The sequence below is a fragment of the Mandrillus leucophaeus genome, unplaced genomic scaffold (assembly GCF_000951045.1).
Source record: "Mandrillus leucophaeus isolate KB7577 unplaced genomic scaffold, Mleu.le_1.0 Scaffold49, whole genome shotgun sequence".
NCBI classification, from domain to species: Eukaryota; Metazoa; Chordata; class Mammalia; order Primates; family Cercopithecidae; genus Mandrillus; species Mandrillus leucophaeus.
The window spans coordinates 419,041-445,816 of NW_012105253.1; the positions used below are offsets into that span (position 1 = coordinate 419,041).

The window sequence follows — 26,776 nt, forward strand, 5'->3', positions numbered from 1 at the left end:
CCTCCCGGGTTCAAGTGATTCTCCTGCCTCAGCCTCCAGAGTAGCTGGGACTACAGGCGCCTGCCACCACACCCAGCTAATTTTTGCATTTTTAGTAGAGACGGGATTTCACCATGTTGGCGAGGCTAGTCTCGAACTCCTGACCTCAGGTGATCCACCCGCCTTGGCCTCCTAAAGTGCTGGGATTAATCTTTGCATCTGAGTGAAATTAATCTGTCAAAAAGTTTGTACTAAACGGAATCACCTGGGAAGGGTGGCCGACTTCCCGATGCAGATTCCCGGGCCCCATCCCCAAATTGGGTTATTAGGTTCTCCTCTAGATAGCTCAGCATTCCAGCTTTGGCTGACAAGCCTCACTCAGGTCACGCTCTTTTAGTTGCACTGTTTGTTAAACGTCTTCCATGCAGGCTTTATAGGGAAGGACAAGGCAAAGAACAAAGCAGTCAACAATAAGGAAACCAAGCCCTCACAGGAAAGAGCCTGAATCAAGGAAACAAGGCATCTTTATATTTAAAAATGAATAGGGTTCTAAAGTGGCTTCCATATCCTTCTTCAGTTATATGTACCATTATGATTAGAACCATAACATGAGCACACAAACACACACTGGTAGCCTATCAGAGAAGAAAGCCAGATTCTGCACTGGTCCTTGGAACTGTTACAGAACCACGATATGCGAAATGCTCTCGGCTCAGGTGAAAACTTTTGTTCTCATATACCACAGCATCCTTCCTCCCTACCTGTGGGTGGTATGGGATGAGTGATTTTTATGCTGATGTTTGGAACCATCTGTTACGTTTTTGCTAAAAGCAGAACTTTTACCACCCTAAAGAATACAGTGTGAAATAAGAAAGCCTTCCTTTTTGTGATCTTCATTCATGGACTTTTTTCATAGCTGTTCTGTGATCTGCTCAAGCATTGGTCTCTCTCCCATCTCCATGGGATGTGGGGGCCTGGTGTATGTACTCTGTCTTAAAAGGGATCTGCCTGAGAGAGAGCCTGCAGCTAAGGCCTGCCAGCTCTGCTTCCTCCCCTTCCCCCTGGCAATCCTCCCTCATTGATCTTCCTGTGGTGCACTGCCCCCTAGAGTGTGAGAGAGAACCTCAGGGGCACTGAACAAAGGAAAATGTCTGCGGTAGTAAAAACGGTGCTAATGACTGGCTGGCAAAGCCCTGGCAAATCAGGTGGATTTTAGTTCTCTGCTTTTAACAGACTAAAGGAGAATCTAATCAAGTTGTTAGTTGATTGATAGATCATCATTAATAATTCTTGATGATAGGGCACTGTGATCTTTGTCGAAATTCCAAAGGAATTCAAAGAACTGTACGACATTGCTAACATAATTCTGTTCCATAGAATTTATGTGCTTACATCTATAAAGAAATGAAACAAGGAATACAGCTGAGGTTGAACCCCATCTCAGCTGTAAATGACATTCATGTATTCTTGGATAAATGAACTAATTAGGATAAAGAACATTCTAATAAAACAACTTTTAATCATCAAAGAATTCTATTAATACCGTTTTCATTATATACCAATAATTATGATAACATTTGTTCTGGACTGAGATAGATAAAGCAAGAACTAAAAAAACTTATTTCCATTTATATTTTTTGTTGACAATATAATGGAGTGAATGATTAAAAGATGGCAGGCATAATAGATTACATTCTGACAGGATTCTTGGCTGAAAAGTAGTATGGAAATACAGAAGGGGAAAAGCCAATTTGAAATGTTCAACTACTAAAGAACTAGCTCATTTATTTTTATAAATGAATGAAGGGTGTCAAATTGTTACGATATTTAAATTGTACTGGATATGTTTAAAATAGTGATGTAACAGTTTTTATTTTAGAATACCAATATTTACATGACACCAGCAAATACATACTTTGTCAACTATTTAACTTCCCATGAAAAATTTTAGATGTCAACTTAGATGGGTGAGGGGATACATGATTTTTCAAAATACTTCTGGGGGGCACGTGAGCAGAATACTTTGTGGGCCACTGCTTTAAAACACGATTTCTCCAAGGACAGTTGAGGGACAACTTACAGAATCACCTGGGAAGGGCAGCTGACTTTTTAAAATGCATATTCCTGGACCCCATCCCCAAATTGGGTTATTAGGTTTGGGGTAGACCCCAAATCAATTTTCAACATGTACCCCAGATGGCTCTCATGCAAACCATTTAGGAAGCACTACTTAAAAAAATAAAAACTAGCAATTTACAGTATTGTAGCCATGGCTGAAGAGGGAACCAACCTCGCCTACATTTCTGGACTGAGGATAGAACTGAAATAAAAGCTAAACAGGAGCCGGAGCTCACAAAACAGCAGCACCCGTGAAGGAGCCTAGAAATGGGAAAAGGTCGCCAGGGAAGGAATGCACTTTCCTGGAATTCCTAGCACGGTCAAAGAACAGAAATGGAAGGGCGTAGGAGGCTAAGCCCACTGTGGGCTCTCCACTGTGGTTGCATTTGGAAGAAAACAGAAGAAAGTCCTTTTCCATCTTGAACCAGCCTGAGGAAACTTCGTGTTTAGGAGCGCCGACCGTCACACCAAAATAAAACATGCACTAATGGAAGCGGATTGCAAAGCAGGTGACAGAGCACACTTTGGGAAGCACTGCTGGAGTGGGGGCAGAGGGGTACGTGCCATGAAAATGCCCTGGGGACCCTCTGACGACACTGTTGGGATGGTTGAGGCACCTGTTCTTTTGGTCCCGCCGGTGGCCTAAAGTGTGGTCTCAGAGCGCTTGTCTGCTGCTGCTCACTGGGTGGGGCTTGTGAGCATCTGTTCTCTCTTCCTAGGATCACAGAAGAACTGCAGCTTCCTGGGGAGCAGTTTCACCTCCACAGGCATCGCTTCATACTCCTCACTGTCAATGCTAAAAGAGCCCCCTGCTCCCTGGGAGAAGAGAACATTCAGAACAGCTCAAACCCACATCAGTGGCCTACTGGAGTTGGGGTCTCACAACAGCATCAGAACAAGTTCATTACGGAAAACAACATGCTCTCTTGAGGATTACCCTAGCGTTCTTTTACAAAAACATTCGGTGCCTACTCTATGATGGCACAGTGCTGGTTCTGGAAACATCCTAATTCTACCATCCATGAAAAAGGATTTATTTTCTTTTTTTAGCCCCTATCTCCTCCCAGAGTATTTTGGGATTTGAACAACATGGTTATAATTTTGAAATATGTATTAAAAGGCAAGGGTCCTGCAACGTCTTAAGGAACTCATAAACATAGTCCTTCTATATTATGCTAATCCTTCTCAAATAAAAATAGAGAAAGACAGCTAATTCTCTTACGACAAGCTATTATATCTGCTGGATCTTTTTCATTATTCTCTAAGACTTGCTTAGCTTGATATACCTAAGGAATACGAACATTAATATCATTACAGAGTCTATGAAACGCTTCCATAACTCATGCATTTAATTCAATATTTATATCGAAACTGTGATGCCAGTCACTATGGGGATACCTTCTCTTTACCTATAGTCTTGTCTGAATACAGTAATATAATGGCCACATGTCTTCAAAGACTATCTGAAGAGCCTCTTTTCCGTATTGCCAATTGAATAACCTCCCAATTCCAGATTCTATTTCCATTTTTTTTCACTTATATAGGTTATTCTAAGGATGGCATTTTGTAATACAGAAAAATTCAGTGTTGAACTGAAAACTGCTTCCAGATCCTTTATATAAAATGTTAAAGTAAAAGCAACTATTAACATTTGCCAGCTAGACAATTCTCTGTCTTAATGTAGTCACCTTCTGCACTGTTTACATATGGAAAAATAAAAGGAGACCTAAAAACCACTTTAGGGAAGAACCTTGGCTTGAAAACGATGGGAGTCTTCAAGAGTCCAACTCTAAATCCATGACTCCGAAGGGGATTCTGCCATCCTTTTCGGCTCCCCGCTAATATGACCCAGAGCCTGGCAAAATGCTTGGCACACAGTACGTGCCTAAGTGTGTGGGTTAGCTAACAGAGAGGAAGGATGGGACACAGCAGAGGGGCAGGCCGACGACGAACGAATCAAATGCTGTGGATCTTCCGACCCCTTCCCCACTCACCTCGGGGACAAGCAAGGTGCACCGGCTGGCTTGGAGACACTCCGTGCCCTCAGCATGCAGCTTGGGGTTTCTCACCTTTCGACTTCTGTGGGCACAGGAAAAAGCAAGCTTAAGACCAGTGACGGCAACTGCATTAGGTTGCAACAACGTAGCAACTTCTTTCCCCCTTTTTATGAGGTTACATAAGTGGACAGATGGTCTATTAAGCCACAGAGTTCTGTAAATAATTTTTCCACAGTGATTCTTGCTTAGCATTGTGATATATTCTAGACTGAATGTAGAGAACTGTGCATGAAGTTATGACTTTCTCTGAAATGCTCTTGATTTAAAAATTGATTGATTTAAAAATAATCATTCCACATGTAACTAATTCTCAGATTGTTAGTCTCAAATTTAAAAATTAGAATGAAATTCAATTCTTTAGGAAAAGTACTAAACTTCTGGTGTTTGGTACTTCTTGTGATTTATTACTTGAAGGAGAAAATATTTTTACTTTAATGTAGATATTTTTATGTATATGAACAACTAGTCTTAGAAGTTCTCTGATAACCCTTCCTATCTGTGGGTCCCACTCCTGTGGATTCAAGCAACCGAGGATAGAAAATACCTATTTTTGCAACTGTACTGAATATGTACAGACTCTTACCCCCTAGAGAATACAGTACAGCAACTGTCCACATAGCATTTACATTGTACTGGGTATTATAAGTAATCTAGAGATGATTTAATGTCCACAGGGAGGATGTGCATACGTCTATGCAAATACCATGCCACTATCTAGAAGGGACTTGAGAATCTGGATTTTGGTATCTGAGGGAGGTCCTGGAACCAATCCCCCAAGGATACTGTGGGATGACTGTATTTATAACACAGTCTATTTGGCATACAATATCCACCTTGAGTAAGTGACTATGGAGTAAAATTTCCAGCGCATATTCAGACACACACTCCACCTCATGCAGATATATCCTTTAGGCAGTGGAAGTACAGTAAAAGCTAATCCAGGTAAACTAGTCCATTATTTATCATTCATTAACAACAGTAATTCTACGAAATGGTATCAGAGTTTTCTAATGCAACTTCACAATGTTCTCTTCAGATATCCAGAGGAAACAGACATTGCTTGATTTCACTTCCTGTAGAGAACAGAAGGACACTGTGGCTGCCACTGGTGCTAACAATGCAGAACATAGTGGCTTCGCCTAACCTTAGCAATAGAATTGGGGTCTCTATTTCTGGATCCCAGTATCATAAAGGAGATTTGAATATTGCTGGTCTCGCTGGCCAGACTGTCAATGAAGATTGTGTGATTTCTGGACATTCCGTAGAAGGAACAGGATTTTCCCTTCTTTTTCCTATAGATATAGCAAGAAAATCAAAGGCTGCAGAATCAGCTATTCAGTCTCTGAAGAATTTATGCCAAAGGCAAGAACAACAAACTTATGTGCCTGTGTAGATAATGAAGTAGCCATGGAGACCAGGCCGCTGCAACAGAAATGTGTGATCCCTAAGTGGGCACGAGAGGGAGCTCTGAGACAAAGCACAGAAAAGCAGAGCTGAGCAAATTACCAGTTGGCATGGGAACACACCAGCTCCTCAGATGCTCTGAAGGAGGATTTATAGTGTTCTTAACCAATACAATTCTGGCAGAGGTAGGACTTAACAAATCACAGGACTTGGAAGGGTATTCTGTGTTGGAAAGGGAAAAAGGCCTGGGAAATGCCCAAGGTACTCAATACCTTTTCCAGTTTTCCATGAAGGCCCTGGCAATAAGGAGGACGTGGTGAACTGACATAAACAGTAATGGATACTGTGAAGTGCTTCACAATATAAAAAGACTTGACACACATTCTCTTACTCAAGGCTGAACGCCGGTCCTGAGATCGGCAGAGACGATTGTCTTATTTCATTCTGTAGATGGGGAAAGGATTCAGACGCTAAATGATCCGAGTCATGACGTCGGGTAAGTGGCAGAATCAAAATTTGCATTCAGCTCTTTGACCCTGAAACCACAGTTCTTGACGCTGTGTCATGCTCCATTGAATTCTTTGGTTTCAATTGAAAAACAATAACTGCTCTTACATTCTGATCCCCACAAAATGAACAGTGACGGCCAGCACAGGAGAGGGGCACTATACATGTCAGCCCCTAGGAAAGAAAGAACATCGAAATTCCCAAACAAGACAAGGCTGTGGCTGGATCTCTGTCTTAGACTTCATGGGGCACTCTGAATAGTACAATCTGAAAAAATCACAAGCCTCATTTCCTATGAGCCCCAGTCCACTTACCCTATAGTTATAAAGTCTCCTTTGCTGATGGTGTCAGGTTCAATGCAGATATTCAGAAAATCTTCTTTGCTCTAAAAAGGTTAAGAACACTAACGTCATTACTCTTAAAATTTGGCTAATGCAGCCTGTTGTCATCCTCAGCTTTGATGGTTCATAGTTTGAAGCTATGTACAAATAGGGGACTCTACTTGTAGTGATTTAATTCTGAACCTATTCTCAGTCTTTTTTTTTTTTTTCACTAAGAGCTTTACTGAGGTATAATTTATAGAAAATTCATTTCCATTGCTTGGCTTTTTTTTACTACATAAGCAAACAGAAACTCAGAGTGGGAGGTTCTGGACGTTCTGTCACTCACTGGTAATTATTAACTGTTCTAGTCTCTAGGATTACTTCCCTTGCAGGCCAAGCTTTCAGCCCATCCCAGCAATCTCAGTGTTCACTGTACATCAGCTTCACATCACAGCATGGAATCAGCTGCTTGGTGTGGAGAGCCCAGGTGCCTGTGCTCCTTTAAATGCTCTACATACAAATTTGGTATGCAACCAGAGTTGAAAAATAGCAATCCATTTATTCTATGATAATGTTTAAAAACTTTCCATTTCCAGCCACAGAAAGCTCTGGATGATTTGAGCTATGACAAAATGGCTATAGAACAGACTTGATTCTTGGACTACTTCCCATAACTTGCTACCAGTCAGTGACTAGTCACACAAACCTAGCCCTCTGTAAATGAATCCCACAACTTCTATGTCAGCATCAAATAGAAGTCTTGTTTCTTTGGGGGTAGATTCAAAATCATCAGGCCCAGGATAACCCACAGGCCTCTGAGAGCCGTAAAGCCTTTGCCTAAGATTGAAGGGTAACAAAGAACAACTAACTCTCAACTAAGAATTACAAAACATAAAGTGGATGACTTTGAAAGTTCACCTTTTATTCAGCTACTTGCTGAGTACCAATCATGCACCATGAATCCACGGAGCTTGGGTTACACCAATGAACAAAATGCACATGAATTTCTGCCTACAAAGAACTTTCTTTCTACCGTAGAGACTGGAGGGAATAGATAGATCATAGTAAAAGGTAAATTATAAACTGTGTTAGAAGATAAGGATACCACAAGTATTTCAGAGTATATTAGAAAAAAGGAACAAAGAAGCAGAGCAAGGAACATGAGGTGGCGCTGATGGCAGTGGCTGCGTTATAAAAGGGGGTTCCATGGAGAAGCCTTGGAAAAGAGACCTGAAGGAGGTGAGGGAGTCAGCGATGTGGACATCCAGAGCAGTGGTTCTCAAACTTTAGCCAAGTGTCACTGGAGAGCAGGCAACACTCAGACTCTGGTTTCTCTTTGTCAACTAAAAAATAAATAAATTTTTGGCCAAGTGCAGTGGCTCACACCTGTGATCCCAGCACTTTGGGAGGCCAAGGCGGGTGGATCACCTGAGGTCAGGAGTTCGAGACCAGCCTGGCCAACACAGTGAAACCCCGTCTCTACTAAAAGTACAAATATTAGCAGGGTATGGTGGCAGGTGCCTGTAATCCCAGCTACTCAGGAGGCTGAGGCAGGAGAATCGCTAGAACCTGGGAGGCGGAGATTGCAGTGAGCCAATATCGCGCCATTGTACTTCAGCCTGGGTGACAAGAGTGAAACTCCGTCTCAATCAATCAATCAATAAAAATATATTTTTTTAAACTCAGACTCACCCCATCCCAAGTTTCTGGTTCAGTAGATCTGGGGTGAGGCCCATGAATTTTCATCTCCAGCAACTTCCATGTGATACTGATATGTTGATCTAAGGATGAGACTTTGAGAACCCCTAATCCATGGATGAGCAATCCATGCAAGGGTAATTACTGGGGCAGAGGCCTTCAGGCGGTGGTGGGGGAACATGTCTGACAGCACAGAACAGCAAGGAAGCCCGTGTGGCTGGAGCAGAGCGAGTGACAGGGACAACAGTGAGGAAGACAGAGGGAAGAGAGGAGCTACATCAGCAGAGCCTCACAGACCATGGTGAGGAAGCTGGCATTTAGGCTGAATGAAGCAGAGAGCCACTGGAGGGTTCTAAGGAGGGAAATACGTTCTGGCTTCATTTCAATAGGATCACTCTGGCTGTCGTGTTGAGAATTAAGACAGGAGTAGTATTGGAGAGGGAGACAGTGGGCTAGGAATTAACTTTATAGATAAATGTGTAAGAATGGCCCAGGGTTCAGGAGCTCCCAGGAGCAATGATCTGCTCTGACAATAAGACACTGAGAGGTGGGGCTGGGGGGAGAGTTAGAGAGGAGGAGGAAGAATGGGTTAAAGCAGTGACGAGACAGGACAACCACCAGTCACCAGGCCCAGCATACAAGGGGAGGAAAAGAAAGAAAACACAGCCACTGCTTAAAGGCTGTGGGAAAGACAGAGCCCAGGGGAGAGCCACGCTTCAGCTAGAACAGGGTTGGGAAACATTTTCGGTAAAGAGCCAGAGAGTGAACACTGAAGGCTTGCAGACCATGAGGTCTCTCTCACAGCTATTCAACCCAGCCATGGTGGCTGAAAGCAGCCAGAGAATGAATTAGCGTGCTTGTGTTCCAGTAAAATTTGACTTACAGACACTGAAATTTGAAGACAATTTCCACACGTAACAGAAAAATACTCTTGGTTTTTTTCAATGATTTAAAAATGTAAAAAATATTGTTAGCTTCAAGGCTGTATAAATACAAGGCTGTATAAATATTCGGGCCTGTGGGCTGTCCTTTGCTGACCCCTGTTCTAAAGCTTTGTTCTGGGAGCACAATTAAGTTACCTATAAAGAAACTGTGGTTCTTTGGAGATGAGCCTTTAGCTTTGTTAACAGGGAACAGGGCAGCCTTTAGTCTAGAATTAATTTTGACTCACTAGTGAGGTGATACCTTTCTGAGGACATTACCCAATGCCCCATGTCTGAAGAGGATTTTCTACTCTAATTGGTTCGAATACGAACTATTCGTGGCTTTGTGAGAGGACTGACGCTCCCGAGACTGTCCCGCCTGCTCATTGCTAACTCAACCTCCATCTCAAGTGGTGGTTTCTCACACGCATGCACCTGTCAGTACTCAGCTGAAGATTCCAGAGGAAACCTCCATAAACTTCTAGCTTGGTTCTGGGTGCGGCTCTCCTCTCCATGTGGTTTTCTTGAATCCTGCCTTGCAATTCTAGCTGCCTTGATTTCTCAGAATTCTCAAAGGCCCCTCAACCGAGGGGGGCCATTGGCTGTGTGGGCTCCCTCTCCACAGGCAGTGGCCTCTCTCCAGCAGTCAGCTGGGGTAAGCGTCAGGCTCACCGTGTTTGACTCCCTGCTCTCTGGACTCACTGACCTATGCTGCTTGTCTCATACCAATGTCTCATACAGTTGTTTCATAGATTTTGTCTAACGTTTAAGGTGTTTAAGGTATAAAGCTGGTGCTTTTTGCTCCATCTTGGCCAAAAGTCTCACATTAGCATTCAAAAATCAATTCATTTTATTGCTTTGACAGATTAAATGAGGAAACTTTATTATCTCAATAGATGCTGGAAGAGTACTTGATAAAATTAAGTATCTAAGATATTTAACATGAAAGATAAAAATGGTTAGCAAACTGGGAATAGAAAGGAACTTCCTTAATCTGATAGAGGGTATCTATAAAAAAAGAAAACACATTAAATACAAGAATGAAGCAATGAAGACTTTCTCTCTAAATCAGAAAGAAGAAAGACGATGGGGACTCCTGTTATTGCTACTTCTCCTCAACCAGGTACTGAGGTCCTAGCCAGTGCTCTAAGTAAAATGAAGGATTGTAAGGATAAGTATTTGAAGAGAGAAAACAAAACTTGCACTATTTGCATTGGCCATGACGAAATCTATAGAAAATTTGAAAGAATTCATTGAAAGAAAGTTAGAATAATTAATAATAATTTAATTAGGTTGCTGATTCAGCATTGATATAAAAAGTCAATTATATGTCCATCTACTAAATCAGACAGAAAATGAAATTTTAAGAGATATTATTTAGAATAGCATAAAAATTAAGATAACTGGGAATATATCCAGCAAAAGACAGGATATTCTAGAGAAAACTATAAAACTTCATTGAAAGACATTGAAGCCCTAAACAAATGAAGAGATACACCCCGTTCATATTCGAGAGGAGTCAATATTGTAGAAATGTCATTTCTCTCCAAATTGATCTATGGGTACAATGCAGTGAGATCAATATTATAACATTTCTATGTGGAATTTAATAAACATTCTAAAATATTCATAGAACTCAAATGAGCTAAGAATAGCCAGGAGACTGTTTTAAAAAAAGAAAAACATGGAACTTATTATAAAACTGTAATAATTAAGAGAAGCAGAGTATTAATGTAAGTATGAGAAAATGGAACAACAATAGAAGAAAGAGACTAGAAACATTTACATGTATATAGACATGATGTACGGCAGAGGTCTATTGAAGATCAGTGGGGGAAAATGGAGATTGCAATAAATGGTGCTTGGACAACTGGCACCAACTTTCTATTTGGAAAGAACATAAAATTGGAGCTTTACCTCCATCATTCACAAAACTCACTTATAAGTGGGGGTATTTCCTTTTTAAAGAAAAATGGAACTATGTTGCAAATCTTTTTTCCCATGTCAATAGATAGAAAATAATACATCTATAATAGACATGATTTTTAATAAATGTACCAAAATTTATTCAATCTGATTAGTTCATTGCAAATATTTTACTATTATAAATACAGTGAGCATAGTTGTATAAGAGATCCTAATTTTCACACATTCTACACTTCTACAGCTTCTTTCATACACTGAATGTACTGGTTTTAATAAGTGAACATTTTGAGCTATTACACGGCAGCTACATTGCCTTTAATGTATTGCATTTGCTTTTATTTTTATAAAGAATTGTGCAAAAAAGAAATGAATTTGCTACTACTAGTGATAAGCAACACAGTACCGTATACTTTTATAACAGGCACAAAGATAAAAAGCACTTGGCATTGTGAGTGTGGCTAATCTTGATCGCCATCACATACTCACTGAACTCAATCCATTCACTGGTACTCAGTCATCAGAGAAAAGAACAATGGTAAAGAACATGAACAAAATACTCGAAATACATATTATTAAAGACTTGGTATAAAGGAGATGTATAATTAGAAATTTTATCTTTCTCTTTTAAATTCCTCTGGAACAGAATTTTTTGTTTTGTTTTTTTTTAGCATTCATATATCCACTTTCACCAGTGTTTTTCAGATTTCCATGATGTAAAAAAGGACTGCCTACATTATATATTCATCAGATTATTTCAGTAGGATAAATTCTTAGAAATACACCTGATAGGGCCAAAGGTATGCATATATTTTAGACACTTCATAGATACTATACCCAGTTGCTGAGATAGGATGTTCCAATTTATATTCCCATCACAAACACACACCACCAAGCTTTTAACCTATAACATGCTTTTTAGTCATGACAATTCAATGTTACTATTTTAATTTGTATTTCTTTGCCGAAATCACTCTGTTTCCTTACCTACAAAATGCAGATAAAGATATTTACCTATAAGGATTACATAATATTATGTAAAATTCTTAGGACAGTGCCTAGCATGTAGTAAATAGCAAATATAAGCTATTTTTTCAAATGCTTATTTCTTTTATGAATTTTCTATTCTTACCCCTTGCTCACTTTTTATATTAGTCCTTTGCCCATTTCTTATTGCTTTATCCTAAGAGCTTGTTACAAGAAAAGTGAATTCCTGGTCTATCACATGATAATACTTTTCCCAATATGTCATTTAAAAGTTTAGAATATCTTTTTAAATAAAAAGACAAATGCATCAGTATGATTTTTGCCTTAAATGTCATGCTTAGAAAGGCTTTGTCCTCCTTAAGTTTATACTGATAATCACTTAGATTTTACCCTAATACTTTTTTAACTTCAAACTTCTATTTTAAGTTCAGGGGTACATACACAGGATGTGCAGCCTTGTTACATAGGTATAAACATGTGCCGTTTACCCTAATACTTTAATCATTTTATTATTTTACATTTAGTTCTTTAATCAAACTAGAATTTTTTTATAGGATGAAGGGAGCTATGTTTTCCAAATGTTTTGCAATGGACATGTATTATTTTCATAATTAGAAAACAACTCAATACTCTGAATATTAATATTAGAATCAAACTTATCACTCTATTAATATTGGAATCAAACTTTTCACGACATTCCAACTCCATCTGCTAATTTTCAGACTGGCCTAGACAACTGTGAACAGACTAATTTGCATAAAAGCTGAATGTAATTAGTCCAGTTAACAATTACTTTCCTATTGGTATATTACCAAGGTTTTCTCTATACCAGGGTCAGTAAACTTTTTCTGTAAGTGACCAGATAATAAACATTTTAGGCTTTGGGCCATACAATCTGTCACAACTACTCAGCTCTCCCCTATAGCACAAAGGCAGCCACAGACAATGTATTTGTGAATGAATATGGCTGTGCTCCAATAAAACTTTATTTATGGATACTGAAACTTGAATTTTACATATTTTTCTGTTCACAAAAATTATTCTTCTTTTGATTTTCTTTGTATCATTTAAAATTAGAAGATTCTTGGCTTCTGGGCTATACAAAACAGGTGGCAGACCAGTTTGCCAATGCCTGCTTTATTTCAATACTTTCGGGCGTATTTTCTATAGCAGGACCACCCAACAGAACCTTCTGCACTGACAGACAGGCTGTATACCTGTGATTTCCAATATGGTGGCTACTAGCCACATATGGCTGTTGGGCACTTGAAATGTGATGAGTGTGACAGGAACTAAGTTTTCCATTTTATTTAATTCTAATTAATTTAAATTTAACTAACCACATGTGGCTAATAGCTACCATATGGGATAGTGCATACCTATAGATTGGGCCTAAATAAATCACATGTAGATATAGATACAGATGTATGTGTGTGGGTATTTTTCTCCTGAGGATCTAATTTGACATATTTAGTAGTCACAAAAATCGTGGATATTTACTCAAGTAAAAATTCCACAATTTTTTTCCAGTGACAAATGGGAATAGTTAATTTGCATTTCTAAAGCCCTCTTGCCCTAAGTTCTCTGAATGCCAATTAAGCAATGAGCAGAACATGTGATCAGAGCCCCAGAAGCATTTATGCCACTCCTGCAGGTGGCAGCTTCTCCTCATTGCTGTTATTCCTTAAAGGCACACCACATCCTCTTTCCCCTGACCCTGCCCTCTATCTCCACAGGGTAAAAATAAAAATAACTGAATTAGTGGGAGCATTCTATAGCTGTTGTCACTTTTCTTAGGTACCAAATGCTTTTCTAATAAAAAAGCACACTTACTGTCGGGTCAAGCTGATTATTCCGTGTTGTGATGGACAGTTCAATGGTGGACAGCTGCACATCTTTCCAGACCTCTGGGCTCACCTCTTGGGAAAGGGCTGTGGGAATCCATTAGATACAGGTCAGTTTCTTCCATTAACATTTAACCACCCACCACGGACGGCTAGCTGCTAGCTGCTCAGCTCAGTTTCTCAAGCCTTTCTGCTGACTCTTTGCCTTCATTTTATTTATTTCATGCTTCTTATACATAGAGGTAAAAATGGCATCTCTGTGCCTAAAACATCACTACCAAAAGCAGTCACATTAACAGAAAGATTGTGCACAGAGACTGCTATGCCCATTGATGGCACATTGCTTGGGCATGCTCTGGTGGCACACAGAAGGATCAATTCAGTGATTCCTGAAAGGCTTCTCCTGCTCTAGTTAAGTCTCTCAAACTGATTTTGGAGGTCTACTTTAGGGCACTCCTAAACTGACCAGGGCCCTCCAATCCTCAATCGCCACATTGCTCACCATCCTGTGGTTGTGCCCAGTAGGATGCAAGCCTTCGTAATATTCTCCTGTACAAAGAAGGTCTTTGTACAGGGGTCTCCTCTGGTTCACTGGAAGGTCTCTCTGTAGGTCCCGTGTATGAGATAGAGGCTTGATGAGTCTGAGGCCACTCCTTTTAATGTGGAGAGAGAAAATTTTCTTATGCATATACAATTCCACTCTGGGAGTTTCTCTCAGTAAAGGTTATTTATTTGTCTCTTTATACCTGCTAGAAAGTGAATTAATAATCTCCTCTCACTGGATGGAATGCTAATTTGGAGCATGGAATCCTCAAGCTTTCTTTTTCTCTTAAAGCTAGATCTTAAAAACCATGAATTCAGCAAGTACTGCCTCCACTGCTCCCCCTAAAATGGACTAACCACCACCATTTACACTTGCCCAAAAAGAGGATGAATGAACACAGGGTCATCCGTAATAAATTCATCTTTGGCTTACAGATGGTGATGCAAAATGAAACTGAGGAAATCCAGTTGCATCAAGTACCTACCTCACTTCTGGAATCTTATTCCACACACAGGACAGAATGGTTTAGCCCAGGCTCACAATCCAGCCCAAGGCTTCTCACTTCTGCTTCAAAGCCCATCACCCTTACACTCTATTTTTTTTTTTTTTTTTTTTTTTTTTGTCTTCTGCGTCCTGGTATCCCAAGTCCAGTGTCATCCTGGATCACATCCTGACCGCATGAATAATTAAAACCATACCCCAGCCTCTCAGCCCTTGACATCACCTCCAATTCACCACATCCACCCATTTCCATGGCCACATCCTGGCCCCTAATGTCACCCAGAACTATTTCACTTTGGAAATCTAAAACTCTGAGATCCTACCCTCTAATCACATCCCATATTCTTCTGGTTGATTCTTTTGTGCCCATTGTGTCTCTTAGGGTGAAATGCTTCCCTGTTCTCAAGTTTCCAGGTGGTGAATTACAAAACAGTAGCAACACTGGCTTCTCTCACTCCACCACTTACTCCTCCCCGAGTCTAGAAGGACTAATGCATGGATCCAGCCCCTTCCTTTTTCTCTCTGACAGCAGCTGTCCTTGTCTCAAACGTTCACTGCTTCTTCTAATTTTCATGTGGTGAAAATTAGCTTCTTGTGGTGGTCTGTGCCCTGAAGGAGTTGTTTCAATGGATACTTTCAGTTCACAGTATTAGGAGATCAGATAGAGACCACGTATCTGTGCTCTGTCCTCCACTCCTGCTGACATTTATAAAGCTGACGTTTTGATCTTCATCTGCCTAGTTCCTACATTTGTTTTCATACCTTGGTTCAAACTAAAAAGAGGAAGAGAGGGGTTTTATTGTGGGCCTCTGAAGACCTAAATGCCCCAAGTTTTCAATCACACTGAGGATTCTACTCCCTGACCACTCATTTTCCCTCAGTGCCAAACTGATAATCCATTACTTTCAATCGCTTTCTTTTTCCACTTACTCCAGGCTCTCCTGTGTCTTTATTCTTCTACAATATGTCCTAGAAAGCCCCAATTCTGGATCAGCCTTGTCACTAAGTTCCTGTACTCTTACATCATGGCTCAGTATTACTAGAGGAGAAAATGATACTCCTGCTGAGTACTAATATGGGGAAAAGCAGTCACCCAAAGGCGCATTCGTGTCTACAAATCGTTAGCCTCAGGTCTTCAATGCTACTTGATAATCCTAAGCCTCCTCCTTCATTCATCTTTCTTCAGAATCCCCCATACCACTACCCACCGCCTTTCTGACAGGATGACTGCTTCCTATACTTCAGTGAGAATATCAGGGACGTCAGTGAGAATACCTTAACTTTCTCTAATCTCATTTTCATCTGGACCTACCCTTTACTCCTCTCCTGTATCAGTGAAAAAAGGTGTCCCTTCTCCTGTCCAGGGACAATCCAGGACTCTGGATCCCACACCCTTCTACCTGCTCTTGGATTTTGCCAATTCAGTCATGCTTTCTGTCTCCCTTCTCCTCACCTCCTCACATTCTTTTCTTTTTCTTCAGTCTAGAAACACAAGGATATTCTCCACTTTTAAAAACTCCATATTGATCCCATGTTTCTCTCAGCTTTTGCCTTCCCTATCTCCTTCTCTTCAAAGTCAGGTTTCTTGAAGGAGTAGCCTGTCCTTGCCATCTCCACTTCTTTACATCACTTTTATGTCTCGACTTTCTTCAACCGGGCTTCAGCCACCACACTTTGGAGGCTGCCCAGCTTTTGGAGGCTGCCAAATTCGATGGATTCTCTCTTGTCTGTATATTTAAAGTCTTTGCTTTTGCTTCTTGAAACTCTTACTTTTCTCTTGAAATTCTCTCTTCTATTGGCTTCTATGTTAGTATTCTCTCCTGCATTTTCTCTTAGCACTTCTCAGTCATTTCTGGTAGTTCTTTAAATGTTTATGTCCCTTAGGGATATTCCTGGCCATCTGTACTGAATGGTAATTTCACCCAACCCATGGTTTCAACACCGCTCACACACTTATGACATTTGAATCTGTTTCTGTAGCCCAGACCTCTCTGCTGAATTCCAGACCTAAATCACAATTGTATCTTTGCTTGTCTGTACCACAGGTATGTTAACTCTACATAGATTAAACTGAAAATTTCATCTCTCTTCACTCTAGTATTATCAACATCAGTGGAAAACTCCAATTACCAAACTCTAGTCCCTCATACCAGAAATCTGATAATCCTATATTCTTCTGACTTTTGAGGTTCTAACTTAACAGTTCTTTAATCCGTCTTCTACTGTCAATACTCACTGTTACCTCCTTAGTCTATATGTTACTTCCCACCTGACTACTTTAACAATATTCTATCTAATGTCCTTGACTTGAGCTACCTACATCCTATCTGTTTTTCTGTTTAGAAAAAAACAATTTTTCTAAAATGCAAATCTGCTTATGTCATGCCTCTGCTGAAGACTCAATAACTTCCCATTGCTTTAAGGATAAAAGTCAAATTGCACATCAAACCCCACCATAACCTGCCCTTACCTAACCCACTGGCTTCACTTCCTGCCATTTTACTGCATTAATCATAATTAAGGGCCATGTCACACCACTGTGACTTCACACAGCCTTTAAATGTTTCAAAATTTAGTGTAAGTGTCACCTCCCCTGGGAAGATTTCCTGACCCTCACTAGATTGAGATGCCCCTCCTCTCTGCTCCCGTCTTAGTCTTTCTATCTGTCTCTCACAGCACTGGCCTAACTGCTGATTTGCTTACACTTCCCTCCCAGCATATGAATACTTCTGTTGAGGGCAGGAAACCTGTCTCATTTGACTTTGTATCCCAAGCATATATCAACAACTGTTTGCTGAATAAATGGTGGAAACAGTTTATATTCCATTTAAATATGTAGCTACTCTGTTTCTTCCTAAATGCACTCAGAACTCCACCAATGAAATTATTCCCTCGAGGAGTAACCGATTTTACTAATCCAGTTTGCCCTTGGTATATAAAGACCTTGCCCTGCCAAGTTCATTTTTAAAATTATATACATTTACTTCTAGTAGTCTAGTGATTTTAGGGTTTTACATTTAATTTTTTAATCCAGCCAGAATTTTTTTAAAAGGTAAAGGAAGCTATGTTTTCCAAAAGTTTAAAAGGTAAAGGAAGCTATGTTTCCACATGTATTACTTTTATAATTAGAAAAACACTCAATAACTCTGAATATTAACATTAGAACCAAACTTCTCACTACATTCCAACCCCATCTGCCAATTTTCAGACTGGCCAGCCAAACTCTGAATATACCATTTTGATTTGCATAAAAGCTGAATATAGTCTGTAGTCCACAGGTAAAGATGACTTTTCTATTAGCATTTTCACTAATAAAAGTTGTTAGGCTTTTCTCTATGCCAGTATTTTCTATTGTATCATATAGAGTAGCACTGCCCAACAAAACTTTTTCTGATAATGGAAATGTTCCATACCTATACTCTCCAATACAGTCACCACCACCCATACTTAGCTAGTATAGTTTGAAACCTACTGATATAAACACAAACCTGTACAATTAGATATTACATATTCAGATGCAAATCTTCAATTCATTTCCAGGTACTAACATAGACAAGCATACAAATAATCGCTGGGACATAGGGCATTATGTTCAAGGTCTGTCTGGCAAGAGAGTGAATTAATAGCAAAGGGGATTAGAATGCTAACGAGAGATTAAATATGGGTTTGGAAGTAGAGGGAATGAGTTGGTAGATGAGGGGTGACTGCTTATCAAAACAGGAATGCTTTTTGTATTTATACTTAATCAAACATGCCCTGTTTTAGTGTTGAAGCATGCCACATTCATCTGTAGCAAGGAATTAAAAAAATATACCAAATATTTGCATTACAGAGAAACAACAAAATAACACAGCAAATATCTACATTGCAAATCACATTTACCTTAAGAGTGCTGAAAAAGTGGGCTGCTTTGATTTTTAGAGGCCCAAGATACCAGTACCTGTGAAAAGACCAAGATAAAAATCTGATAAGAATATCAAAAGAACTATCATGTGATAGATACCATTCATGGCAGACAATACATTAGAATTACATCTCTGCTATGAGTGGCTATTCTGGTAGCTAGGAGGTTATGGCTTAGTATAAAAGAGTATTACATCCAATTTTAAATTCCCATTTCGATGCCTTGTCAAGTTATACGTAACTAGTTAGTTATACAGTAAAGATTCTTGCAATTTATGAGAGATATATAACCAGGCTCCCTGAGTCACTAAATTCACAACATCCTTTAAACACATCCTTTAAGCCGTAGAATACAGTTCGGTATACAGTTGTCCCTCAGTCCAAAGTCTGCAGATGTTCAAGTCCCTGATAGAAAATGGCATATTTGCACATAATCTATGTACATTCTCTTGTATATTTTAAATCAACTCTACATTGCTTATAACACTTAATACGATGCCTACACATCACTTCATTTGCACGGATTCAACACAGTACTCGGTGTGCAGCCAATTCCAGTTTTGCTTTTTGGAATTTTGTGGAATTTTTTTTTCTCTAAATATTTTCTCTCTGCATTTGTTTACATCTATGGATACAACGGGTCAAGTGTACATTCAAAAGGGCTATGAGTAAAGGATGATGCAGCCACACGAAGATGCAAACACTGCATGCTCTGATGTGCTGATCCCAAGCTAAATGACTAGATCCTGTACACCATGTCCTCTCACACAAACAAACGCATATATGCACACTCAATTACAATGTGCAAACCAGCATAATTTCACATGACTCCTGTTATACAGCTTCAAAATGGCAAATGTTAAATCTGGGAATAACGAGAATCTATTGCTTATTGCTAAATACATAAAAGCTACTGAAGAGAGGAAGACACCTAATCGGAATTAGAAAATGGCATAAAGTAGATTCTTCTCTTAAAACTTATCTCTGTTAACAAATCACTCAACATTAACTGCTCTCTATTGATTCTGATCATATACATTTATTTAGCGTCCACTATGAATGTGGAGGAAACAGAAGAAATATAAAGTATAAATTTCCCACTTTGGGAGCTTATGATTTGAGAAAATAAGACCCAAATAAGTAAAAGCAAACAATGAATGACTATACAGAAAAGCATAAACTGATCACTGCTTATTGGTAAGGGGAATCAAAAAGAGACAAAAAATCATTAAGGGCCTAAAATCATTGGAGCAGCCATGTTTATAAAATGAATGGCACAGAATAAAGTCAGGGTACAAAACTTAAGAGTATGGGAAACAGGATAACAGCCAGAGAAAGAGGGAAAAGCTTAGAAGTAAAGATGCATAATTTCATAATTAGGGGTGATGACAGAGAAAGTTGGGCCTGGAATAACAGACAAAGAGCTTAGATATAATCCAAGAGGGAATGCAGAAACATTCTAAATTATTATTCAGGTTGATATTGTGCTACTACTAATGAGGCCCTGATCATCTGATTTTTTGTTTTGTTTTTTTTTTAAATTTCCTTTATAGTTTGCTTCTTTCCCTAGTTAGCCAAGTAGAAGGTCATCTCAACTCCGGCAGTTACCTTCTACATATTCCTCAGTTTCCTTCATCTCTACCAATAGTACATTTTGCCACTGTCTTTGTAGTCTTCTATAGCCAGCTAGGAAATGATTTCTCCTATCTCTACCATTTCTTTCTTAATACAAAGAGCAACTCAGTGGATGGGCCTAGCCAAGGCAGCACGTAATGACAATCAGAATTTTAAAATTCTTTGTTCAGAAACCAATCAAGATATGGGGCAAGTATATAAAGTAGCCCTGAAAGTGTTGACCTGTACTGTGCTTTACTGTTGCTCAACACATTTTGGAAAGCAATTTGTCCTAACCAGACTTTTTTAGGGAAAGCTAAGCAGTTTCTCTTGGTGAGCTGCTGGATTTGAGATTTCAGATCAAACACAAGGTAATTTGTGGAACCCCATAATCATGGCACACTTGCAAATAAAAAGATGCGAAATACTTCAGAATGCAACATGTAATATAATATGGTAATGTCTCTCTTTTGACATTGCACTGTCAGGAATCTCATTAGCAAGAATAATAAAGTGAAACAAGTGAGAGAAATTTCTGTTTAAAAAAAAAAAAAAAAGCATGGCAGGCTGGCCTATCAAGTGAAAGAGCAGTTTCTTGAGAGCTATGTGTGAGATCAGCCACAATTCATTTAAACTATACTCAAACTGTAAGCCCTCGATTTTAAGAAAAGGTAAAGAGAAAATACCACCCACCAGGTATGAAGCAAATCTCACACGGTGTCCCCTTTAGTCCTGCTCAGCAAGCCCTTGCCTAACTTTACCTCTCCACAGCAGATGGAACACAACACACCCTCTCTCCAAGCCAAGAGTTTCACCGCACACAATGGATTCTTCAAAAATAAGTCAATTCCCATGAAAACCCAGTGCTGGCCCTCTCATCAGCTCCTCAACAGGCCTGTTTCTCCCACCTCACGGCACAGCCAGGCGCCGCCTTTCTTCCTCCTCTAAGAGCAGCGGCCTGTGGTCTTCCAATCTGCGAGGCCTTCACAAACATACCTCTCAGGAAAAGTTGTCCGACTGCAACAGCGCCGTAAGGCTGTAGCCCAGGCAGTCCCTTCCACTTGGTAGCCAGCTAAGCAGCTGCAGAATGACTGGCAATCCAGTTCTCCCTACAGCCTAGCTTGAGCCTAATCTATGCTCAAATATTGTGCCTAAAAATAGAGACATACTCTTCTCCTCTTCAGCTACTGCCCAGCTAGTGTTGAGGAAGCTGCAACCTTCCCCAGCCTTTCTGCATATAGGACATAAACCTCTACCTGATTGTTCCTACCTCCATTATTCACACATAATTCAACCTCAAGGCCCACCAAATTTATTCCCAGAAGATCTCTGTGAGTTAAAATCTGAAAGGCAGGGACAGAATAAGATTTTTTTAAAAAAACATCACACATCAATATAGTAATCCTTTACTTGCTAACTTTGACGCCAGCATCTCTGAAAGATCCCCATCGGAGGCCGGTCATTGCAAACACAGGCTGTTCCTTTTCACCCTGGAAGTTAAACACATTTCATTTAAATTCATGATTATAATCAGTCACTTGGAACTCTTTACATGTGAGTACTCAACAAATGTTCATGGCCTACTTTTCATCAAACCAAAATTCTAAAAAGTCTGCTCAAACATTAAAGACATTAACCCTGTGAGTGCTCAGTAAAAATACTTGAATAAGCCACACTGTAAATGAAGGGAAGTTTTACACATCAGGTTTCATGAATCTGGGGGCAGGGGAACATACTGTCGTCATACTTTGGACTGTAAATTTGGGAGTACTAACTATGTTACTTCTTGAATCAATCAGTAGTCAGGTCAGCTAGAATTTCTTTCCTGTACTTGTCCAAGGCAAAGATAACTTAAACCTGCATTTTCCTTATAGGATCAAGAGCTCTCAAGTGAGATCAGAATCCTGGTACTCTAGAATGTTTCACCTGAATATCTGAAAATACAGTCAAATATGTGTTAGAAAAAGTCAAAATAAAAAGTGATTTGAAGTTAGTCCAATGTTTTATGGCCAAATACTGCATATTATAATCAGTGAATTTCTAATAAATCAGTGAATTAAGCAACATATAGAAAAAAAACACAATACAGCCAATGTCCCTAAGAGTTTATACTCCACCCTGAATCTTCCTTAAAAATTATCAATAATCTAGGTACCAGGATTCTAAATGGAATTTTTCCTGTAGCTCAGAATTTCATCTAAAGTCTAAGAGCTGAAAATTGACAGGCACCCAGTGCCCCCACACTCTAAAGAGAGCCACCAAATGCTACAGAAGACTCCACAGAAGTTGCTAAAAGCGGGCAGAACCAGCTTGATTCCCACCACAGCCAGTGCAAGCAGAAGAGTAGCAACTGGAGGTAAATCCTTGGCAGTGCAAGTCGCTGCCGAGAGAAAGCGTGCTGTCTTCTCCACAAGGGAAAGAGCGCTTCCCCCAACGCCACTTTCACTCCCTTTTCCACTATGCCAAAAGCAAATCATTTGCTTTGGAATGACTAGGAGAATCAAAGAGATTTCTAGGAGAATCAAACACAATAAAAGAAGCCTGCAAGGGAAGGATGCTGGCCTCTCATCCCTTTGTCGAGGATCTGCAGGTGCAGTAGACTTGCATTTTCACTCTCTGTACCTGCTTTAGCAAGGGACAAGGGAACCAGAGAGAAATGGCAGAGAAAAAAGGAGAACGTGCAGCACTCACTGGCTGGTACAGCAAGGACATATTAGTTTTCTGGGTGCCCAGTGGATACTGTGGAAGATAACAGGCCTTTGAGTCATCTTGACAGTATCCCATCTAAGAACCTAGCCCAGGGATGATAGTATCCAAGCAGTCAGAAGCTGTGGAGAGAGCAAAGCCTGGATGCTCTCTGCAGGAAGTTGAAAAAGGTAGAGCTAGAACAGATCTCTAACATCAGAAAACTATGTATGCCATGGGGAGGAATCCCAAAGAATTCACACATGAACCCATAAGACAGCCAGCACAGGGGCATCAGCAACCAAGAGGGGATGGTAAGGAAAAAGATTTTTCTCTAATCATTCCTTTATGTACCAACAATAAATTAGCTAGAAACAGTAGGAAGCAGAGAGAGTGGGATAAAAAAACAGCCCAAAGACACTGAGGGGAAGGAGGACTTTTTTATTTTGCTTTTTTTTTAAATTTTTTTAAATTTATTTTTTATTTTTATTTTTTGAGACGGAGTCTTGCTCTGTCACCCAGGCTGGAGTGCAGTGGCTGGATCTCAGCTCACTGCAAGCACCGCCTCCCGGGTTTACGCCATTCTCCTGCCTCAGCCTCCCGAGCAGCTGGGACTACAGGCGCCCACCACCACGCCCAGCTAGTTTTTTGTATTTTTTTTTTAGTAGAGACGGGGTTTCACCGTGTTAGCCAGGATGGTCTCGATCTCCTGACCTCATGATCCGCCCGTCTCGGCCTCCCAAAGTGCTGGGATTACAGGCTTGAGCCACCGCGCCCGGCCTTTTTTTTTTTTTTTAAAAAAAACAGAATCTCACTCTGTTCCCCAGGCTGGAGTACAGTGGGGTGATCTCGGCTCACTGCAACCTCCGCCTCCCAGGCTCAAGTGATTCTCCTGCCTCAGCCTCCTGAGTAGCTGGGATTACAGGTGCATGCCACCACGCCTGGCTAATTTTTATATTCTTTTAGTAGAGACGGGGTTTCACCCTGTTGACCAGGATGGTCTCCAACTCCTGACCTCAGATGATCCACCTGTCTCAGCCTCCCAAAGTGCTGGGCTTACAGGTGTGAACCACCATGCCCAGGATTGCTTACTAACAGGAGGAGGTGATGGAGGATATCAATGATACAGTAACATTTGAACAGAGACCTGAAGTACATGAGAAATCCAAATGAGGCCAGAGAGGTCACAGGGACTGGACTGTGTTTGGCCTTGAAGGACTTTGAATGACTTCGGTGTTATTCAGAGATGGGAAGCTGTTGATGGGCTCTGGGCAGAGAAGTGACATGCTCTAACTCCTGACCACACACTGGCTGTTGTGCTGACAACAGATTGTAGGGAGGCAAGGGCAGAGGGAATGATAAGAGTTAGAGGACTCCTGGAATGATCCAGACAAAAGATGAAGGCAGCTGGGACCAGAGTGGTAAGAACAGAGGCAAGAAGAAATACCTGATTTTTGATATATTTTGAAGATAGAACCAACATGACTTCCTGCCTGAATGGGGGAGTCAAAAGATGACTCTAGAATTTTGGGGTGAAATAAGTGATGATTTTATCAAAGTATAAGTGATCATTTAAAGACTGTATTATTTCTTAGGAATGTTACATGCTGACCATTAAAGATTTATAAAATGGTATAATGTAAACCAATTGTTTTGAAGTGAGAATCCTCACAGAATACCTAAGTGATCCCGGGCAAGTCACTTAACTTTTGAACACTGGCTTCTACCTCTGAAAACAAGGTCATCTTTTGCTTAATACTAAAACAACCTTCTCTACATTATCTTCTATGAGTGTATAAAGGGGCTATGACCACTATATCCTCACCTGCTAGCAGTGAGTGGCCAACAGTAAATAAAATTTATAATAAATGCATAAAATTTTAAAATTACTTAAATATGATTAAATATATCATAAAATGAGGTGACAGAATAACCTCATAAAGCTTTTACGTGAGCCAAAAATATCCCTACCCTCACTGGAATTTCACAAACGTCACCTCTCATGTATCTGAAGACAGATATGTTTTCACTCATCCACTCAGCATTGACGGAACCCCTACTCAGCCAAGCATGGTGCTGGGAATTGCAGACACACAGCTGAACACACTAACACACTCCCTGCCTCGAAGTGCTTACATTCCCTCCCTAGCCTTTATGCTTTCCAAGCTAAACGTCTAGTCTTTCCGTTGTTCCGCCATGATTTTACAGCCTCATTATCTTGTAAGTGTCCCTCTTAATTCTGTCATCTAGAACTGAATCTAAATATTGTCTGAATTAAATCCCACTTAATGCCTTCACCTTAACAAAATTGCTAAGTAAGTATAATAGTGTGGTAAGTTTCCATATACCAGGCTTCTGATTTATATTGAGATACCTATTGAGTATCATGGAGGTAGGTACAACTGCGCAATGGGTGGGGGAAGCTAAGGAGATGGATGGTCAAGGAAAATATAAATTTTAAAACAAAACATAAATTATTATTTTTAATTGATAAATCACACTTGTATATGTTTATGGGGTACAATGTGATTGACATGTGTATGCAATGTGGGATGATTAAATCAAGCTACTTAAATATTCATCACCTCATTTACTTATCCTTTTTTGTGGTGAGATATTTGAAGTTTATTCTCTTCGTTATGTTTAAATGTACATTATTATCAACTATAGTCACCCTGCTGTGCAACAGATCTCAAAACTTATTCCTCCTATCTAACTGCAAACTTTGCACTATTTGGCCAGCAATTAAAAAACAAGGTACCTAGATTAAAGGAGGTTGGAAAGAACTGGAAAGAAGATAAAGGAGAGAAGAAAGTGATTCTAGTCTAAGGGAGAGAAATAACAGTATATATCTATAGCATCATTTCCCCAAATGTTTCATAACATGTTAACAAGTGTTATATCTGAGGAGGATGCTGCTGCTGCTGATGATGACAGAAGATTCCATGGTGAAATAAATTGGAAAATACCGAACTTATTTGGTTTGAAGCAAGTTACGTTTACTACAGTTCTTCTTCGAGTCTTTACTATGTTAATGTACATTACACATTTCCAAAGGAGGAGGCACAATATACAGCTTTCCTAAGTTGTCAACTGTGCAACCCTTCTTTGGGAGGACATTTTTGTATAATTAATATTTCTTGGTAAATGCTGCTCTAAAGCATGCAGTGTGAGGAAGAAGTGCTAAGTACTGAGGGTTGCCGACTGATCCTCTAACCCTGTTTTCTCTTTCTTCATCTTGGGGGAAGAATTTTTAGGAACATTCCGTTAGAATTAAATAAAAAACCTTGTGACCCCAAAGTTCCACTGATGTGGAGTGCTGTGTCCTAGCAAAAGGTGAGAATGGCTCTGGATAACAGGAAATGGGCAAGCAAGGCAGAATATGTGTGAGCAGATCTAGAGAATTAGTATTCCAGATGGGCAGAGGACTGTCAGGATTCAGAAGAGGCCTGAGGACCAGCCATGGAGAGACTAGTCCCTGTTGGGGTACACATGAACACAGAAAAAGTAAGCAAGGTCAGATGGACAAAGTAGAAGCCAATAATAGACAAAGTCCCGCTATATCTTAACCCACTAAAGATCTGGGTAGGCAGTCAAATTTTGAGATGGTTGGGTCAGTAAACAAAGACAAAAAGAAAAACAAGCACACAGGCAGATCTTCACAGCCAAGGAGATGTGCTGCCCCAATTCACAGACTTCTCTAGAAAGAGTAAATCCCTGGGAGAAAATGGCCTAGGGTTTATGGAAGAAAATAATGGAGTAAGCA

General features: G+C 40.0%; 1 protein-coding gene across 2 annotated transcripts in view; it reads right to left on the bottom strand.

The window, feature by feature from the left end:
* Positions 1 to 1,329: 1,329 nt before the first annotated feature.
* AGK (acylglycerol kinase) overlaps positions 1,330 to 26,776 on the bottom strand; it is a 140,943-nt gene continuing 115,496 nt past the window's right edge. Inside the window, exons 10-16 of one of the 2 annotated variants that reach the window (XM_011995439.1) lie at positions 21,736 to 21,815; positions 18,691 to 18,748; positions 14,266 to 14,416; positions 13,753 to 13,850; positions 6,380 to 6,450; positions 4,092 to 4,176; positions 1,330 to 2,913 (exon numbers count right to left, since the gene is read on the bottom strand). In XM_011995439.1, coding sequence (XP_011850829.1) covers positions 2,776 to 2,913; positions 4,092 to 4,176; positions 6,380 to 6,450; positions 13,753 to 13,850; positions 14,266 to 14,416; positions 18,691 to 18,748; positions 21,736 to 21,815 — 681 coding nt within the window. In that variant the 3' untranslated portion in view covers positions 1,330 to 2,775. The remainder of the gene's footprint in view (positions 2,914 to 4,091; positions 4,177 to 6,379; positions 6,451 to 13,752; positions 13,851 to 14,265; positions 14,417 to 18,690; positions 18,749 to 21,735; positions 21,816 to 26,776) is intronic. The other variant, XM_011995438.1, reaches the window with a different exon arrangement.